This window comes from Erpetoichthys calabaricus, chromosome 17, assembly GCF_900747795.2.
Source record: "Erpetoichthys calabaricus chromosome 17, fErpCal1.3, whole genome shotgun sequence".
Classification (NCBI taxonomy): Eukaryota; Metazoa; Chordata; class Cladistia; order Polypteriformes; family Polypteridae; genus Erpetoichthys; species Erpetoichthys calabaricus.
The window spans coordinates 50,536,411-50,557,010 of NC_041410.2; the positions used below are offsets into that span (position 1 = coordinate 50,536,411).

The 20,600-nt window shown below is 38.7% G+C and overlaps 2 protein-coding genes and 2 non-coding genes across 4 annotated transcripts in view; 3 read left to right on the forward strand and 1 right to left on the reverse strand.

Annotated features, from left to right (window-relative positions):
• The first annotated feature begins 6,511 nt into the window (after positions 1-6,511).
• zgc:114188 (40S ribosomal protein S17-like) lies at positions 6,512-17,287 on the forward strand. Its single transcript, XM_028822634.2, has 5 exons — positions 6,512-6,630; positions 7,772-7,923; positions 14,005-14,110; positions 16,299-16,364; positions 17,156-17,287. The coding sequence occupies exons 1-5, from the start codon at positions 6,628-6,630 to the stop codon at positions 17,231-17,233; spliced, it is 405 nt and encodes a 134-aa protein (XP_028678467.1). The 5' UTR covers positions 6,512-6,627; the 3' UTR covers positions 17,234-17,287.
• LOC114668285 (small nucleolar RNA SNORA71) lies at positions 16,011-16,140 on the forward strand. Its single transcript, XR_003718870.1, has one exon. It is a non-coding gene; the product is annotated as a small nucleolar RNA SNORA71 (small nucleolar RNA).
• Positions 16,766-16,895, forward strand: LOC114668284 (small nucleolar RNA SNORA71). The gene has a single exon (XR_003718869.1). It is a non-coding gene; the product is annotated as a small nucleolar RNA SNORA71 (small nucleolar RNA).
• Positions 17,288-18,384: 1,097 nt separating the features above from the next.
• LOC114667935 (uncharacterized protein CFAP97D2-like) overlaps positions 18,385-20,600 on the reverse strand; it is a 32,366-nt gene continuing 30,150 nt past the window's right edge. Inside the window, exon 5 of the mRNA XM_028823467.2 lies at positions 18,385-18,643. Within this exon, the coding sequence (XP_028679300.1) occupies positions 18,563-18,643 (81 nt within the window). The 3' untranslated portion in view covers positions 18,385-18,562. The remainder of the gene's footprint in view (positions 18,644-20,600) is intronic.

The window sequence follows — 20,600 nt, forward strand, 5'->3', positions numbered from 1 at the left end:
TATTAGGCCAAGGATTGCAGGGACACCAGGAACTAGTAGGGTGAGCATTAGCCTGTTCATGGCCACAATAAAGGTCAGCCCCTGAACCATAGAAGTTTTTAGCATAACCTGAAAATGTTATGGGGTGCTACAGCCTAAAACACTTCTGGACAAAGAGTAATTGAGTTGGAATTAGGAGGAGAGCTGGTTAAGGGTTCATTGGGCAGAAGGAGTTGCAGGCTTGATAAGAATGTGTTGCGCTGCGCATCTGATAAGTCCAGGGATGCTAGATAGTCAAAAGGCTTACTGATTTACCATTTTTGTTGGTACTTGAAGTTGTCCATTGTTCTTTCCCATTTTCTTCATACTTTATTCAGTAAAATGCCATTTTATGCACTTGGGAGTTATTCTGGGTTCTGTGATAGGTTGGGTGCAGCTTTTACGGGATTTAAAGTAAATGACAGTCACCTGCCATAGCAAAATGAGCTTCGAGTTTTTTTTGCAAGCAAGTGTTAGAAGATCTCTAGGGTCTCAATGGAATACAGTACCAGACAAGCACTGATGAAACACAAGCTAAAGTGTTTTGAGTTTACAGCTTTGTATGTCAATATGAGAATTCAGAACATTGTCTTCATGCCTGGTTACTAAACTGAGTATCAGAGCCCACAGAGTTGGGAAGTGATCACTGGGGTTAGTCCAAAACAGGACACTGGCATCAGAATTCTGAATCAGTCGTAGTCTGCTAATATTTTGAGCAGCGAGAAGATGAAAAGGAGAGCAACAGTAAGCCAATCAACTGGTGGAGAGCATTTCTGTGAAACAGGAAGAGACTCTGGCAAGGCTACGTAGATGACAGGATATTTTCACTGCAACCAAGGTGTGAAGTTCAAAGTTCAGAATCCTATTGACAACAACTCCAAGGCTGGTAACTGAGGACGATGGATTAACCTTACCGGAAGTGATATTCAGTCAGTTTGTCATTACCTGTGTTCAAGCTGCTATATATATATATATATATATATATATATATATATATATATATATATATATATATATAATATATAGCACACACATACACACACGACTCAACTGGTCATTAAATTAGTGGATCTCAAAGACTGATTTTTTCAAATTCAGTTTTTCTAAGCTTTATGGTGACTTAGCTGTAGTGTATTACTATACTCTTACGTCACTTTGCTGTAGGAAGTTCCTGTAATAAGAGTACTGACCGCCAGACTTTAGAAAAGGATGAAGACCAGAATATAAGCTTTAATATAAAAGGACGTTTAGCAATAAATGGAGAAAATGGAATTTGACAAATTGTCCTGTGTATTGGTAGGAACGACATGTGTATGTGTTGTCCAGCTGAAGTTGGAGCACAAGTGAGGTGTGTCTTCAATAGACATTAAAACAGAATTTGTTGTACAAATTAGAAAGGGAAGATGCTAAAATTTCAGTAAGGAGAAAGAACAAGAGAATTTGTAGTGATGGATGGCAGAAATTCTTGAGCCACACTTATGGTGATTTATAAATAAATACAGAAAATAAGAATAGTGGAAGATAAATACTTGAATACTGAAAATAAGATTTAAAAAAATAAGTACAATATAATTACACATAAACCAGTAAGTGGGTATAGTACACAGTGCAGGGCAGGTGGGATCAGGTTACTGGAAGTTCAGTGACCTTATGGCCTGGGGCAAGAAGCTTTCCTTAAAGCAGGTGGAGCGAGTGGTGAGGCTTTGGTAGCACTTCCCAGAAGGCAGGAGTGAAAACTGGATGACCTGGATTGCTGTCATTAGAGATGATGGATTCAGGTTTCCTCAGATATCTGGTTGAGCAGATGGTGTGAAGCTATGGAAGGTCAGCCCCAATTATTTTAGAAGCTATAGAGACAATCTTTTGGAGGGGTTTGTGTTCCTAGCAAGTCAGGATGCTTCACGGTTTGGTTTGATAACCTATCAGGATACTTTCAGTAGTGAAGCAGTAAACGCACACTAGTGTTTTGGTTCCCACCCCAATACAGGTGATGGGTATGTTATTTCTTCAAGATGTAAACATTAATAATTAGTATACAGTGACATAATATATCTCTGCTACTCTGACCTCGTGACTACACGTGAGGATGGTAATTCTGACAAACTGGTAAATGGACATGCTCATCTGTTGACTTTTCTCCCACTTTACCACCATAGTCCAGTACAACATCTACAAAACCAGGAGCCATGCTCAATTTGGTCCCTGCAGTTGTGGAATATGCTGTTAGGTTGAGTCAGTGTTGAAGGTTCTGTTGATTCAACCATGGGTTCATCTTGTCTCCAAAATTGTAACTGTACAGTGGAGCTGAGCTTTTGGAAATCTAGGGGTTCCCTTGGGGATTCTGCAAGCTAGCGACTTGATTACCAGTATTAAAATAGCCCGGTGTGAGGGCATCTCAGGATGGATTGTTAACCCATCCAGTGTGAATTTCTACTTTGGTCCACTTTCTGTTTACATTTAGGGTTTCTTATATCAAACAGCCTTTCATTTTGGAGGGGGTATGTCTGAAAGCCATCAGTGTGATGCGGACCCAGTTGTAAGATATACATTTTAAGTACTGATTATTACCAATGGATTTATTTTTTCATTTTGATTGTTTAGATAATTTTCAACAAACCCCTTTTTGCCGTGCCAATAAAAATCCGTCACCTCCATTGGTGATTGTCACATTTCATCACTATCCCGAACAACACTGAAACAGTGGATTCAACTTGGCTTTTTGGAAACCAATCAACAGAAAATCATTGCAGAGTGTTTTAAATTAAATAGTATTTACCCCTTTAATATGACACACGTAAACCATCACTGGTTCAGCCAGTTGGCTTTAAAAGTCACAGAATTAGTTCAGTGACGATCACCTGTCTGTAGACAGTCAGTCACATGATCTGGCAGGTCCATCTTGTGCTGTGTCAGTATGGTGGTCTAACATACACAATGAAAACGAGAGCACTCCCAAGAAACTCCATGAAATGCTGATTGAAAAGCATAAGTCACTTGACTTTAAGTCACTGAATATCCCTTGGAGTGCGGTTAAATCAACTGTTAAAAATGTAAAAGAGTATGACACAGCTCTAAATCTGCTGGAGCAGGCTGCCCACAAAAACATAGTGATAGTGCAAGAAAAAGATGAGTGAGGGAGGCCACCAAGAAGGCCTATGTGAGCCCTGAGCGACATACAAGCTGCAGTGTTTTAGACTTGACAGAGATTAGTGCAGACTGCAGCTGTTGTCTGGGAGCTTCACATGTCGCAGCAAAGAGAGCCACTGTTAAGGGGGGGGGGGGGGGGGGCAGCAGTGTCCAGATGTGCAAAGCTGATAGACAGAGAGACCTGTGACCCCAAACTCAAGGATGTCATTCCTGCCATCTACTGCAATACTGAATACTTACTGTATGCACTCAATTATTTGGTGTTTTATATCTATAATTAGTTTAGACCATTTTGAAGATATTTTGTTTCACTTTGACATTAAATAGTCTTTTTCTGTTAATCAGTGTCAAAAAAGCCAAAAAATCCATTGTGATTTAATGTTGTTTAACAATAAAATGTAAAACCTCCAAAGGGATTGGTACTTTTTATCAGGACATGTGCCATTATATCGTGCTTCCTAAGGCAGGTAAGGTATATTCTTTTTCCATGAATGCATTGCTAAAGAGCCATTTCATTCAAAGTACAAGTACCTTTTATTACATTACAGCTTGCATTCAAACTCCACAAATTCTGTCCTCCATTGCGCATCACAATCAATAATTTGATGATTATACCCTTCACATTCAGTCCTGGCACACTTAAGAAGCTCTTCCATAGTGTCACTTGCTGGAAAAACTGACATTGTGAATTGACTGGATGGTGACGGGGGAGGCTTTACTATGAAATTAATGAAACTTAAGCTTCAGGGTCCCTAGAAGCGACTTTAGTCCACATTGCTTAGACTTTTTGAGTGTCTACTGTATGAGAAATGTATTTTTTTTATATTAATATTATAGTGTAATTCAATGCAAAATAGTAAGAATTAAAAGATTATTAAATTAACATGTAGGCTTTCTGTAAGTGGAAAAATGTTCAAATTAAGGGTGTTTCAGTCTAAGTAATTAAAATGATCATCCACATCGAGAGGAGACAATTGAGGTGGTTTGGGCATCTGATGCAGATGCCTTCTACAGTCGTGGCCAAAAGTTTTGAGAGAGACACAAGTATTGGTTTTCATAAAGTTTGCTGCTTCAGTGTTTTTTTTTATCTTTTTGTCAGATGTTTCTATGGTATACTGAAGTATAATTACAAGCGTTTCATACGTTTCAAAGGCTTTTATTGACAATTACATTAAGTTTATGCAAAGAATCAATATTTGCAGAGTTGGCCCTTCTTTTCCAAGACCTCTGCAATTTGCCCTGGCATGCTGTCAATCATCTACTGGGCCAAATCCTGACTGATGGCAGTCCATTCTTCTATAATCAATACTTGAAGTTTGTCAGAATTTGTGGGGTTTTGTTTGTCCACCCACCTCTGAGGAATGACCGCAAGTTCTTGATGGGATTAAGGTCTGGGGAGTTTCCTGGGCATGGACCCAAAATTTCAATGTTTTATTCCCTGAGCCACCCAGGTACTGTATCACTTATGTCTGGTGCCACTGTGCTTCATCATGCTGGAAAAGGCATTGCTCATCACCAGACTGTTCTTGGATGGTTGGGAGAAGTTTTCTGTTTTTTTATGACAGAAATTAAAATTAATATTGAAATTATTTACTTCACACTGGCCATAATTGAAAAAACTAAAGCATATTTATTTGCTTGCAACCATTATAAAGGACAATATTTCAGTTACTTTTTATTTACTTTACTCAAACTATAAAGCATAGGAACCCCACAAAAGCAGGTCTGCCACTGGATGGTGATATTCCATTTTCTGCATCTATTAAGTGAGGACATGGTCCACAGAAATCCCAGGTTAATGTATACAGATAACCATTATACATTGATTTCATCAAATTTTATGGTTATATTAGGCTAGTCAGTTTCATTCAAGTGTCTAAATGTAAGCAGTGTGGTAAAATTATAATTATGTCACCATCAGTGTACGCTACTTGGTTGGCCGATTGGTTAAATATTGGACTAACTTCCATTGTATTAGTTTATGCTGCTTTTCAAAAGTAATTATTCATGTCCCAAACATTTTACCTTTTTAGAGAAATGTAAAATTAAAAAAAAGGCCTGTCAATACAGGTTGTTACGTGGTTTCTGCAGTGTCACGTCTCTTCTTTATTCTGAGAGTCTTGCAGACAGAACAGTGATAATTCCATCCACTCAAAACATCTCTGAGCAGCTGTCATCATGTGCTGACCAGTTCCTAGATGTCCTGTACTGCAAACAATTTGAAGTCAGTACGTACCTGATATTCGTTTTTATTAGATCACATCTATCTGGTTTTATTAATTGTGTAGATTCAGATTGGGCACAGTCAGCAAGTTTTAAGCAAAATTAATTTGAACAGTCAAGCGAATCGCATAAGAGCTAAAAAAAAAAAACCGCAACAGACAGCATCCCATTTATAGGCTGTAGCGACAGAGAGAGATGAGCGCAGTGTGTGTGGACTTTGCAACTCATTTTTACCATCGTGACTTTTCTCCAACATCACAGCACACGCTCGCAGTGGGTCAAATCGGGCGATATAAAATATACTAGCCATGTGAATGTGTGTTTCTGGGTCAAATCGGGCGATATAAAATATACTAGCCATGTGAATTTGTGTTTTCAAAAAGGAAACCGCCCACGTTAATAGAAGATGACTCGGTATGGCGGTGAACCTGCTGAGGACTGAACTCTCGGTGAGACGTTCACTCTCAACGCAGCAAACGTTTTCCTTGTCTTCCAGTTAGTGATATTCAAAGAAGAAACAAAATAAATTACAAATTTCATAAAATAGTGAAGAAACATTTATAAACAAAATGCATCATAACAAATCACAGAAATGTGTGTATACGTAGTGTTCCAGTTACATCTCGAAATATCACGAAACTTTTTCACGTACATTTTGACATTTTTAGATTCATAACTTGTTTAAAATATAAAATAATTAACTGTACTATGTTATTTCCTTAACTCTATGCGGCCTTATATAACGAAAGCAGCGCTTTCGTAACATTCCCTATATGTGGTTCTTGAACGAGCAGCTTACTTAGTTCCATAATTAACCTCAGTATTCACACGAAGAAAGTACTGTACACGCATCATTTCAAAAACACCTCTGGGTGTTCCGGTTTCCTCTCACTGTCCAAAGGCATGTTGGTTCTGCGATCTGGTCATTGCGTGCGTCTGTATTTTCGCCCTGTGACGGGCTGGCGTACCGGCCAGGGATTGTTACTGCTTTGCGTCCGATGCTTGCTGGGATAGGCTCCAGCGACAGCGCTCAATATACAACGGGTCTGTAAAATGAATTAATAAATACATTACTTTCACTGCGGCATTTTCCCTAACGAATAAAAAAAATCTCTTATTTGCTGACATTGCCTTGACGGCAGGTGTCGCTGCAAGATGAGTCCTGCTCCTTTTACTTCCGAGTCCCTTTAAACTTCCGCTCCCGGCATCCTCCGGCCTTTTCTGCTATCCTGATCCGCAATGGTGGGTGTTTGTGTTTAAGAGAGCGATGTGAAATCCATTCTAATCCTTGTGCCTGTGTCTATTTACTGTTAATGTAACGAGGTATATTTGCTAGTTTAGCATAAGAGACACATTTCGTTATCTTTGTGGGATATTATAAAGTTGGATGGCACTTGTTTAAACGCGGGGAACTGTGGCGATAGCCGCGCTCTCGGCCTCCATGTTGTGGATGACTGTTCCACTCGACTCCTTCTAGCTAGCTTGATAGTAAGACTCCTTGCTATGTGCTTTTGTTTGGAAGCCATAAATAATACTTGCAATAGCTGTTATATAGCAGTGAATGTTTTGGGTCCTGGTTGGTTGTAATCGGCTTCTGGACCGTCCAGCTTCACTTGCGAGTCTTCTGTAATCCTCGGTGTCTCGAGTGTCATTTTGTGTGATATGAGGCGGAATCAGCAGTGTTGAGTCTGGATGCCTTGTGGACTGACATGAGTACCCACTTTGGTGCACGTGAAGAAGTTTGAGCTCCGTTTATTCCACCATGTTAATGGTTGTATATATCGCACATACGGGTTGTTGCTTTCTGTCGATGCGTAAAATTTAAAGTACCGTGCAGATTAAAGTCGTTATTGGAATTAGATTACACGTTGAAGGTGTGTTCACGCTTCCCATTTATGCTAGGTCGTCTTTGGGTCTGTAGGCACCGAGGGGATCCAACCTCCGCTTGCCTGTTAAATGTGCTGTGGAAGCGTGTGACCGTGGATGTGTCGTATACTCCGATAATTGCAGCTTTGTCTTTCAGATTTTATGATTAAATTTAACTCTGAAGTGTTGGAAATGAAAATTACGAGTTTAATGGCTACCTCTCTCTTGCAAAATAAAAAAAAATTGTGCACTATAGTGTACCGCGAATAGTCGTACACCGTAGCAAACACAACTGAATTGTTTAGAATACGTGATGTGATAGCCATTTAGTAATTTAGCAGATGTCTTTTCACCAACATTTGAAAGATCCAATTGGTTCCATTTGTTTTGTTTTTCCAGTTGGAGCATAGGCAGGTGAAGTGACTTGCTGATGGCCCTTAACGTTTCAGATACAGTGGGTGTCACTATGATATTAGTGAAGGTGCTGCCTTTTTAATTTTTGTTTCTTAATTTCCAGGGTCGAGTCAGGACAAAGACCGTGAAAAAGGCCGCTCGGGTCATCATTGAGAAGTATTACACTCGCCTGGGTAATGACTTTCACACCAACAAGAGGGTGTGTGAGGAGATTGCCATTATCCCCAGCAAGAAACTCCGAAACAAAATAGCAGGGTAAGGTGACCTTATTACGGGAATTACTAGTTATTTGTGCTCTTTCCATTTTATATGTGTTTTGCTCTTGGGCTGGCTCTACCTATCTGAGTTGACTTTAATTTGGGTTTATAGTGTAATTTTGTTAAATTTACGTGAAAAAGTACTTCCCCTGTAAATTAACATTTTTAATTATGCAAATATTAGATCAGTGCCTACAGATACAAGTGATACAACTGAATAAAAATACAAGGAAATGTTAACCTTTTAAATGATTTATTGAAGAAAAATTTCAGCATTGCAATGGTCTACTCTGAGAAAAAGTGTACCCTTGACCTTAGCTTTTTGTGTGCTCTTTGTATAACGATCTCTTTGACTCAGTGAAGTGTTTGACTGCTCCACTATAACAAAACCATCAGTTGCAAGATGTTTGTGGGTTTTCTCACATGTACTGCACAATATTTCAGTGGAAAGCAAATTGGCCTTTGACCAGGCCAGTCCCTAACCCTCCATTTGTTATTTTTGAGTCACTCCTTGGCAGATTTGCTAGTGTGTTTCGGATCATTATGTTGAAAGGTCCGTTTCAGATTCAACTTCTACTTTCGGACCGATGGCCTCACATTCTCCTCAAACGTGCTTTGATATGATGCTGAATTCATAGTTGAGTTAATGACGCCATGTTTCCCAGGCCCTGAGGTGGAAATGTTACAATCTGGGGTTGCTTTCCTGTTACCATACTCCACAACTGCTGTGAGATTTTTCTCCTGAAGTGCCGTTTTTGGTTTGTGCCAGACAGGACTACTGGAACTGTGACGAAACAACTCTTATCTTTGATTTATCTCTCCTGAACACTTTATGTTCAATGGCAAACTGCAGTCTTGCCCTAATATGCTTTTCGAACAGCAGATGATTTTTCCAGGCACATCTTACATGGAGGTGAAATTTGTGTAATCGCCTAATTTTTGGATGTATACATACACTTTGACACCAATTTTTACAAGAGTTACTTAATTGCATATATTTTAATGAAACTTGGGGGTTTGTTAGGACTTCTTTTAGTATCAGATGGTCAGGTCTTGGGCTGAGTTTACAGGGCTGGCAGTTCCTGGACAAATTAGCTGCCGTTTGATCTCCTCACCATTTGTAGATTTACCTTACAGTGTAATGATTGATTTTCAAATAATTTGGTGATCTTATTAAGTCACTTGCTAGACTTGTGGGCATCTATGGCCTTTATCAGAGGATTTTGTAGAGCTTTTTTTTAATCTTGGTGTAATGGCACAGCATACATCAATAGCAAATAAAACACCTGGCCTTTGATGTGCAGTTTAAATAAGATTGTGGAGGTTCCAATTATCGGCACCTAATCTGGAATATCCAATTCTAACTTTATGGATTAAAATTGGTGGTAAATACGGGGATGTACTTCCTTTTTCCATGTAACAAAACTGCATTTTGTTAATTTAGGTGTCAAACTCCAGGCCTGGAGGGCCGCAGTGGCTGCAGGTTTTCATTCTAACCCTTTTCCTAATCAGTGACCAGTTTTCACTGCTAATTCACTTTTTTTTTTCTTGTATTTTAACAGCCATGTTAGAAGGATGCAGTTCTCTGAATTGATTCGTTTCCTCATTAAATGACAGCCAAACAGAAATGAGATGTGAAACGAGCCAACAGATGACCAGCTTAAACTGGGGCTTCAAACTCCAACAAGTTTCTTTAATGAGAAGCCGATGTTTGCTTGCTGTTAATTAAACCCGTTATTTAATTCCACGGCTTGATGCTGCTCTCGTTCTGCAACAGCAGACATTTCCAAAACTGTTGATTTTCTGTTTTTTATAAGAACATCGTCAAAAGTGTTTTGAGATATTAACCTTACTGAGACCATCACCTTTCTTTATTTTCAGATATTGTGTGATGTGGCGGCTTGTTTTGTCTCATTATGTTTGGCTGGTAATTAGGAAAAAAATTAAAGGGCCTGAGTCAAGTTAATTAAAAGAAGTAATTAGCAGCAAAAATTGGTCACTAATTAAGAAGATGGTTAGAATGAAATCCTGCAGCCACTGTGGCCCTCCAGGACTGGAGTTCGACATCCCTGATTTAGATTGAAAATGAATACTGTACATATTTGCTCAACTACACCCCCCTTACCCTCCTGCAGACATTTCCCATAGACATGTTGCCTGTTCAAATACGTTGAAAAAGTTTCCATGGTGGGTGCTTACTTTTTCCACATGACTAGTTGCATGGCTTGTTTAGCAGTGATTGGCTTAAGGGTGCAGCGTTAATGAGAAACCAAATGGTTTAGTGGCACATTAGTGTATGGAGACTTTGTCATTGATTCTCTGAAATTCTCACCTAATTGTTGTTAGGCTAGTTTTCAAGTGTAAGAATTTAAAAATATAAAAATGTAATGAACCTGGAATTGTACTTACCCCTCTGTTTTGTAAGTTTACGCAGTAGTATTCATGTTAGCAGTCACTTGGATATCTGTGCTGTTAATGACTCACCATAGGGACAGCGTCAGATGCAACTTAAGTGGAGTTTGCATGTTGTTCCCATGTCCATGTGAGTTTCCACCAGTCGCTCTGGTTCCCCACAGATTCATAGACAAGGAGGTTATGTGGATTGGCAATGTTAAATTGGCCCTTGTATGTACGTGCTTACCCCACAATGGACTGGTGCCCTGTCTAGGGATTGTCCCTGCCTTGTGCTCAGTGCTTGCTGGGGTAACCTCCAGATTCTCCATAGCCCTGCTTCGCATAAAGCAGTGTTGAAAATAGATGTGTGGATGAAAAAAATAAGTGAGTGCAGACACCTTTGTCTAAAAAGCAGGGAACAAACCTGCATTCTGTTTTCTGGTTCATTAATCCTGCTGGCTCATTATGAATATGCCAAATTGAACACCACAGATGCTGTGACCGGCACTATGACCATAAGCAAGTCACTTAACCTGTTTGTGCTGTATTAAATCTCAAAAGGTAAGTCTCCTTGGTAAATGTGTCGGCCAAGTAGGTAAATATAAAAGATGTTTGGCAACAGCTTTGTTGCAGTGGTCTGATATATGAGAGCTTTTAAAAGTCGCTTTGCTCTGACGTAATGACCATCTTGTGGATCACAGGTGCTTTGCAAATCACATTTTGAGAACTGCAGACCTAAATTTTCAATCTGGGTTTCAAATGTAAAATTTTAGATAAAATTAGCTAGCCTCTTAATTAACCAATTCACACCCTCACTCACTGTGTGCAGAATAAATGGTGCTTGGCTGATTAGTGTCAAAGTGGTGGGTTTTTGTTTTTTTGTTTTACTTATTTTGGTGCCCTTTGTAAAAAATCTACAGCACTGCCACTACTGGGAGGGGAAAGCACTGCAAGGTTTGCAATACGTTTGCGCTGTTTTATCATTATGCATTTGTTTCAAGTTAATCTAGCTGTCAGTTTTTATTTGTTGGTAATTTGTGCAGTTTAATAATTTATGAGATTTTATGGTGGCATCATTCTTTTCATTTGCAGTAGCCAATTGTACAATGAAGCAGTCCATTTTATGAATCAGTGTTTGTGTGGTTGGCATGAGAAGGTGGGTGTGGGAGATGGGGAGGGGGGTAATTGGAATTGTGTGATATGGACAGACATGCATATTACTGACACAATTTCGGTGACACTTTTTTTTACACATTCTCTTGTGTTATGGGCAAAATGTTTAACTTTGGAGCATTATTTTTCCAACCCTGCCCATTACCAAGAGTCATGTCTTGATCAAATGAAATTGCTGTCTGGAAATTTTGACTGTCTTGTTAGTCTGGAAAGTGTAAGACATTTCTATGTCTGAGTATGAACTGAACCACAGAGGTCCTGTTCAGATATAGAAAATTTACCACGTTCCTTCTGGAAGTGATTCTCCAGGGATAAGATTTCAGATTTTTTTTGTAGAGCAGTCAGTGTTCATGATGCCACTGCTGGAAGAACATAGGAATCATCAAGAGTAGTGAGCTAGAAAAAAACCTTGCTTCAACTAAAGTTTCTTCCACAGCACAGTAAAAAAAAAAGAAATCGTTAAACGGTACAGGAGATGCAAAGATCACATAACTGGTTGTCAAGTCCTTAAGAGAAGTGTTGGCTGGATTCATCATTCTCTCTATGAAAATCGTGATCGTTGTACTTGCTGTTTATGCAGTACCAAGTTTTTGTTAGGCAGTTCAATTTACTGTTGAATATAAAAGTATTGCAGAAAAATCAGTGCATCTCTAAATGGATTTTTCACAAGGTATATTGCCTTGTATCAGACATTTTGGAGGACTCTTTCGCAAGAATGAGATCAAAGTTGTACACAAGCGACCTAAAGCAAATTCACATTGACAGTATAATGGCGTAATTATTTTTCCTTTCCCTAGACCTGCACAGCATATGTTATGACTTACCGTAAGTCTTCCTGAAATGCAGGTGTTGCTGTACTGCACCACTGCTTCTGGAGCTACACATGATGCTTGCAGTGAAATCTGTTAAGGTATGAGATTCAGATTTGAGGCTTAAAAAAATAATAAAAAACATACACACAAAACAATTGACATTGTGTTTTTCAGTTTCTGTAGTTTGGAGTCCTCCTATATACAGTTATTTTGACAATTGATTTTTGAACTGAAACTGAAGTATTCATGCCCAATAATACACAGGAGTATGTTATGTTGTCGGGCTGCATATAATTGTTTCTTTTAGCTCTTCTTACATTGGCCATTTTTTTTGTTCTCCTTGGTTCCATGCAAGGCTTTTGGAAATAGTAATGTTTATTAGATTCAGTTGTGTAAATTAAAGGAACCCATATTTACATCAGAACAGTGATTTTTTGTGTTCTCTGTTTTGAAAAGTGTATTTAAACCAGCCTCTTAAAATAGAAAGATCCTTGGTTTGCTCGTAGTCAACTAGGCAGACTTAATTTTAGAATGAGAAAAAAATGTGCTTTTGGTAAAATACAAGAGAAGAAGGGACTGCTGTCAGACAGCCTGTTGTGTCTTTTTACCGCACTTATTTTAACTTCACCTGTTTGTCTGGTACAAATCTTGTAATCGATATTTAATGCACTTCCTATTGTCCAAATGACTTGAAATTTTGCACACTTACTCACTTCTGATGACAATACATGAATCAATAATCGGTTTCACTAATTGATCAATTAATCCATGTTAATTAAGAAATGAAATTTTCATATGAAGAATAGTTCCAAGATTTTACCAATAGATGGCACTAGTAACAGAAATAAATATTAAAGGAAGTGTTAAAATATCGATTACAAAATTATACTAAAACAAACCCAAGACTAAAAAGTTGAAAATATATATATATATATATATATATATATATATATATATATATATATATATATATATATATAATAAAATACTTTTTAAAAACCACACTTATATTAAGTTAAAAAGTGTACTAAAGTAAAAAAAAAAAAGTCTCTCATACATCACTCGTAAAGTAAAAGCGTGGGCGCCTTTCATCAATCAACATTCAAAAAACACTTAAAATCTTAGCAAAAGCGCCCACGCTTTTTTTTTTTTTTTTTTTACGAGTGATGTATGAGAGACTTTTTTTTTTACTTTAGTACACTTTTTAACTTAATATAAGCGTGGTTTTTAAAAAGTGTTTTTTTATATATAATTTTTAAAGAATGAAACTTTCCAGAAGTGCAGTGCAATAGTTATGTACTTTTGAGTCCTGTTTAAGGGTGCCGTACAAAACTGGGGGAGTCATGGTTTTTAGCAGTGGCTTTTGTTAAAATAGTGATTTATTTTTGATCACAAAGTCCCAAAATTTGTATTTGGCAGGTTTTGCTGTACGTTCAGAATTCCAGCAGTTGAGTTCCACTGCTTGTCAGTGCTTATTTTCTGGTGGAAGACTTTTCATTTTAATTTGTCCTTTGGTAGATAATTCTGCAGACCTGATAGAGGTGTAATACTGAAAGTGTAACTTTAAAAGGGGGGGGGGGGGGTCTTGAGCACACTGTTTTTGAGCCCTTTATAAAGAAGGCAAACCAGCTGCACATACTATTCTCCTTTTGCTTCATTTTTGCTGAGAATCCACGTTAATGCAGTTTTCTTGTTATTAGATATGTTACCCATTTGATGAAACGTATTCAGAGAGGACCAGTGAGAGGCATCTCTATCAAATTGCAAGAAGAGGAAAGAGAAAGGAGGGACAACTATGTTCCTGAGGTATGTCACCACCAAATGTAATGTTAAAATGGCATCTATTTTGGGTAATGGTCCATGAGAATCGCTCAGAAATTCATGAATACATCTTTTGAAATAGTAATAAAAATGAGCATATATATATATACACACACACACACACACTGTGTGTGTGTATATATACAGTATGTCTATGTATGTATACATATAAACACACTCCTACACATGCATGTATACATTTGTATGTATGTACATGTGTGTGTGTATATATATATATATATATATATATATATATATATATATATATATATATATATATATATATATATATATATATATATATATATATATATATGCATGTGTATGTAATGCAATTGACTGTTCAGTTAAAGTTGAAATTTGGCAGGATTGTACATCAGGAGCAGTACATATCAGCTAAGAGAGGACATTTTGATATGTCAATATTCGAGGTAAACTGCACACCACCACCCCTGTAGAAGAACTACATACTCTGTAATCTCAAAAAATGCTTTGGCTGATTAGAAATTTAGCGACATTATAGAAAAAACAAGCTTAATGTGGCTGATTGCAATGCGTTAAAAATTGTATACAAACTAGAAGGTTTTTGGGGCTGTTGTGTGTGTGTGTGGGGTGGAGTGGATGTTGGGTTGTTCCCATTAGATTGTTCAGCACCGGTGAGGGACAGTGGCCCACGGTAGTGAGTTGCATGTAGTATTGCAGAGAACTAGGGTGTACCCTTGTATGTAGTATTTTCAAAAGTAAGGGGCTCCAAAAAACTAACATTAACCTCTACTTAAAAAAAATAAAAAAATAGTAGTAATAGTTAATTGCATATTACTTCAGATACATCTGATTAACCAAAGCCACAATATCTGAGGCCCATTATCCTGTTTCCTGGGCCACACAGCTAGTTTTCTTACTAAATGTCAGCTCAATAAGGAAGCTGTGTAAATGGACGTATCACAAAAGGAATGTCACTGATTTGACTTTGTGTCGGATGGGTGCATGGCCATGTTAGGTAACGGGATAAAGAACGCTGGATTTCTTTCCAAGAGCCCGTTCTTGCTGGTAGTGCCTCTCATTGTGGATTACTGGCACAACTTTAGATCATCTTTGTGTTGCATTGTAATTTACACGACAAGGAAAAAGTGGACATGGAATAAGTGAATCACAATGAAAAATACTGTCTTCGCAAAGAAATGGTGGTGTACATTTTCACTACTTATTGGCATCAGTGCTTGCTTTGCATGGTATCTCCTGGTCACAGCAGTGGTGTTTCAGTAAAATAACTTGAAAGATTTGTTTTAGAACCGTATCCACATGTCAGCCTCCCTGACAGGACTTTTACTGAACTGATAGCTTCCACCAGAAATGCAGTACGTATATTCTATTTGAAAAGCTTTGCTCAGTTTCATCTTGTTTTAATAGTTTTAAAGATACACTGCAGTTCATTAAAGTATTTTTTGAAGCCGTGTCATAATTGGCATGTTTTAAATCCTTTGAAGAGTTTGAGCTTTGTCGTCTCTGCTTTTAACACCTGAAGCAATTGAGCACTAAGTGTGTCTTTAAATCATTAGTTTTATGATTTACCTAGAAATGTTGTCTGAATAATCTAATGGAAGCTTTTTTGAAAGTTGAACCTTTAAAGGTGATGCTAAATGAGTATACTGTAAAACTGGGGTTCATTGATATCTGCAATCCAGATGGCACATTGTAGTGTTTTAGACTGATAACCGCATAATAGTCATTGACAAATTTGTTTGCCTAAAAAATAAATGCCTTGCTTAGAGCTGCACATAATTTAAGCAGTTGGTGGTACACATTGCTTTCAGCTAACAACCTCCAGTCCCTACTTAAGTGTTTTTTAAGTGTCTTTTTGAACCCCTTTTAGTGTCTTAATGTAACCTGCATTGATAGTGATCTTGGTATCCTCGTTGCCTGGTCATCAGAACTGCAGGAAAAGTAACCTGAAAGCATTTCCCGTGTTTGAGTGGGACTAATATAACCCTGTCAAACCTCGTAGCTTTCAGACATTTTTTCAGTGAATTTCAATTCTGTACAATAAGTCTCATTTCAGTCATTCCTTCTGTCTGTTCATTTTATTTCCTTTTTTATGTAAATGTTTGTCCAGTCACTTGTCTTGAAGAGGATCACAGACTTGATGTTATATTTCATTGTCCTTTGTTTTCAGGTTTCTGCGCTGGACCAAGAAATCATTGAAGTTGATCCTGATACCAAGGAGATGTTGAAACTGCTGGTGAGTTGACTAGGCTTGCTGTGGTGTGGGTTTTTCTTCTTCCCTCTTTGTTCCAATATATTGAGGATTGTAATGCAGTCTTAAGGGATATTGAAACAGAACAGATTGGGGTGATTCTACATTTTGAATTTTGGTTATTTAGAAGCTACTTGATAGGTGGCTTATGACGGGCCAACTGTAATGCATGTGTAAAAGGTTGTGTGTTTGGTGGTAATGTCCATCTCTTGACTTTGAAGCTTGCCCCCTTTTGATTTAGAAAGCAGTTCCATAATATCCCTTCTACCCAGACATGTCTCCTCATTGTTATATTGTAGTGTTGCCTTTGGGTGGGCATTCCTTTGGACCCTTGAATGTGTTTAGTATGTGGGGGTGCTTTAATTTTAAAGTGTGAGAAACCTGTAACCTGCATCGATAGTGATCTTGGTATCCTTGTTGCCTGGTCATCGATACTGCAGGAAAAGTAACCTGAAAGCATTTCCCGTGTTTGTATGGGTCAGTGTTATCCCTTTCAAACCTCGTAGCTTTCAGACATTTTGAACTGTCAAGTTTTAAGCAGTTTTGTCTTTAATACTGTAGTGTTTTAAAGTGTTCATTTTCAAAAGCAATGCATGATGAAAAAAGTACACACATTTAGTTTTGGTGTAGTAGTGCATGTTAACGGACTCTGTGTATAATAGTTTGTTTAACATGCTTTTGGAACTTATTTTTTGTGGTGGTTACTCTAAATGTGTAGTAATGAACCTGAATGATCATCAGATTCATTTAAAAATTTTTAATTTTGTTTATTACAGGACTTTGGCAGTCTGTCCAACTTGCAGGTCACTCAGCCAACTGTTGGAATGAACTTCAAAACTCCAAGAGGAGTCTAGGAGTCTTCATTTGTAATATACTGTTCTCAATAAAAACAAAATCCATAAAATGTATATATTTGAGTCCTAGTCCTGTTCCTTTCTTCCTTTGACTTGTAAATAAAAGGTTTGCTGGCCATTCTGTTATTGAATAATAAATGCAAAATGTGTGTTGGAATCATTAGTTGAAAGAATTCCTATTTTGATTTTTTTTTATGCTAATTGAGCTGGCACACGTGAGTACAGTAATCCCTCCTCCATCGCGGGGGTTGCGTTCCAGAGCCACCCGCGAAGTAGGAAAATCCGCGAAGTAGAAACCATATGTTTATATGGTTATTTTTAGAATGTCATGCTTGGGTCACAGATTTGCGCAGAAACACAGGAGGTTGTAGAGAGACAGGAACGTTATTCAAACACTGCAAACAAACATTTGTCTCTTTTTCAAAAGTTTAAACTGTGCTCCATGACAAGACAGAGATGACAGTTCTGTCTCACAATTAAAAGAATGCAAACATATCTTCCTTTTCAAAGGAGTGCAAAGCAAGCAGTCAAAAAAAAAATCAATACGGCTTTTAAGTATGCGAAGCACCGCCGGTACAAAGCTGTTGAAGGCGGCAGCTCACACCCCCTCTGTCAGGAGCAGGAAGAGAGAGAGAGAGAGAGAGATAAAAAAAATCAATACGTGCCCTTTGAGCTTTTAAGTATGCGAAGCTCCGTGCAGCCTGTCCTTCAGGAAGCAGCTGCACACAGCCCCCCTGCTCACACCCCCCTACGTCAGCGCAAGAGAGAGAGAGAGAAAGTAAGCTGGATAGCTTTTCAGCCATCTGCCAATAGCGTCCCTTGTATGAAATCAACTGGGCAAACCAACTGAGGAAGCATGTACCAGAAATTAAAAGACCTATTGTCCGCAGAAACCCGCGAAGCACCGAAAAATCCGCGATATATATTTAAATATGCTTACATATAAAATCCGCGATGGAGTGAAGCCGCGAAAGGCGAAGCGCGATATAGCGAGGGATCACTGTAGTTCACTTTAGCACTAGGGTTTGTTTGAGATTGGTGTGAAGGTCAGCTTGGACTGTTTTAGATCTCACTGCAAAATTTATAAATGGCTGCGGTGTTACTGCCCAGAGACGCAGAAATTACCTGTCTTCAAACACGGCAGCCGAGGGTGTGGTGTGCATACTGATTTATTAGGGTTTGTCAAGTCGTGTTAAACCACAGGCTAGCATTGCCACAAGTAAAATATTTTGAGTAGCTGCCAGAATGTGTCTGATAAGTTGTAAGTATGGATGAATGATGGGCTGTTGGATACTCTGCATGATGGAATTTATTCATTAGATAGATAGATTAGTCGTGCTGACTTTCAACTTCTTCAGCCTCTTCAACCTTTTCCAGTTTTTCATTGAGGATCTTTGTTGGTCCTTTTTTCTGAAAAAAAAAAAAAAAAAAATGTTTCTATCCTCTAATGAATAATGCTTAATGGTAGGTCTGTTTAAAAAAAAAAAAGTGTCAAGTTATCTGTGTAATGTTGAAATGTGCTGAATTACCTTTAGCATCTTACAAAGAACAATTGGAGGACACGCAGGCAACCTTCTTATTCAGGAGAAATGTGGGAGATGCACATCACCCTTGTAATGTTTGGATTCTGCCATTGGCTGGGGACCCATTTGTGTCTGCTGAGCAATGAATTACTCGCGTTTAGGCCACTCTTCTGTTTCTGGGGAAATTCTTGCTTATCCCGATCCCCCTGCCCCAGTTTGCCTGCTTCTGCCTTTGGAAACACCGCAAACTCCACGCCACACACTGCACACAAGATGTCCATACATTTGAGCATTAAAGCCATATGCAACTTTATATGTGAGAAGGAATTAATGGACTCGAACCTTAACTGGAAGCCGGTAATGATGAACTTGTAGATGTTTTAGTTGTGCTTTTATCAAAGAAGCCACTTAGAGCAGAGCAGATCTATTTGATTAATCCGCCAAGGAAAGCTGAAACGCATATTGCAGCAAAAACATTTGACTGTGTATCTGTGTTCAGAATACAATACAAGATGGCCAGCTGTGTTCCCTGTTTAAAGTGGGATGAAATCAAAGAAATCCCTGTAAAGCTCAGCATTAATGTTTGCAGTGCATCTTCTATTGGAATGTATTTCGTAATGTGTGTACTAATAAAGCGCACTGAATTTGTCATTCTAACAGAATGTTATAACATGGTTTAATAAATATTGTGCTAAAATAACTAGTATATTGAAGTTTATACTAAATTTCTATGACTTCTGGATGGAGTGAAGGAAAGGCTGTTGGGTTGGGAGCATTAAAATGCCTAATGGTGGCAGGCAGAAAAAATCCCCCAAGGTGTTTGTTAAACCATCCTCGGAGGTGATGGGCAGAACTGTTTGTGGTGGCATTCAATTTTGCCACCATGTTTTTCACAAGAGCCTCCACCGTGTTCAGAGTCAGTCCTGTGATGGAGCGGACTTTACTGGTAGGCGTGTTCATGGCATGGCATAGAACAACACCGTTTGGTACAATGAGCTGGTAAAATGTTTTCAGCTGCTTGATGCATCAAAAGATTTGAGTCTCCACAGGAAGTACAATCTACTGTGGCATTTCTACAGTGCCAGTCCAGTATGCTGTTCATATGCACCCCCAGGTACTTTCCTCCACCTGAATGGTGTTGGGGGCTTCTTCAAATGCTGCACGTCCAACACTGATTTCATCCATCTTGCTGATGTGGAGCTGCAGGTGGTTCTCATGCACCACAACACAAAATCCTCCATTAGGCTCCTATACTGACTCCTCTCCATCATCAATACAGCCAAAGATGGAGGAGAACAGAGAATTTCTAGATAATTTTAAAAACCTGATGATAAAATGTGATTGTTCAGCTTGAGAAAAAGTGTGTGTTCGCGCCGGTCCCCAGCCTGGATAAATGGGGAGGGTTACGTCGGGAAGGGCATCCGGTGTAAAATTTTGCCAAATCAATATGCAGACAAGAATACAAATTTCCATACTGGATCGGTTGTGCCCCAGGTTAACAGCGACCGCCACCAATACTGTTAGCCAAGAGGGTGCTGGCGGAAACTGGGCTACTGTTGGCCAATAGAGAAGAAGGAGGGGGGAGACGTGTCCGGAGGCAGGAGGAGGGGAGGAAAGTGAAGAGAGTGGAACTGAGGGTAGGAATTTTGAATGCTGGCAGTATGACTGGTAAGGGGAGAGAGAGTTAGCAGATATGATGGAGAGAAGGAAGGTTGATATATTGTGCGTGCAAGAGACTAAATGGAAGGGGAGTAAGGCCAGGTGGCTATGAGGTGGATTCAAATTGTTCTGTCATGGTGTGGATGGGAGGAGAAATGGGGTAGGAGTTATTCTGAAGGAAAAAT

What these genes read in the sequence shown, in the direction of transcription:
- zgc:114188 (XM_028822634.2), top strand. An exon ending in CTCCGAAACAAAATAGCAGG is followed by an intron (nt 7,924 to 14,004) that starts GTAAGGTGACCT and finishes TCTTGTTATTAG; the next exon opens with ATATGTTACCCATTTGATGA. An exon ending in GGGACAACTATGTTCCTGAG is followed by an intron (nt 14,111 to 16,298) that starts GTATGTCACCAC and finishes CTTTGTTTTCAG; the next exon opens with GTTTCTGCGCTGGACCAAGA.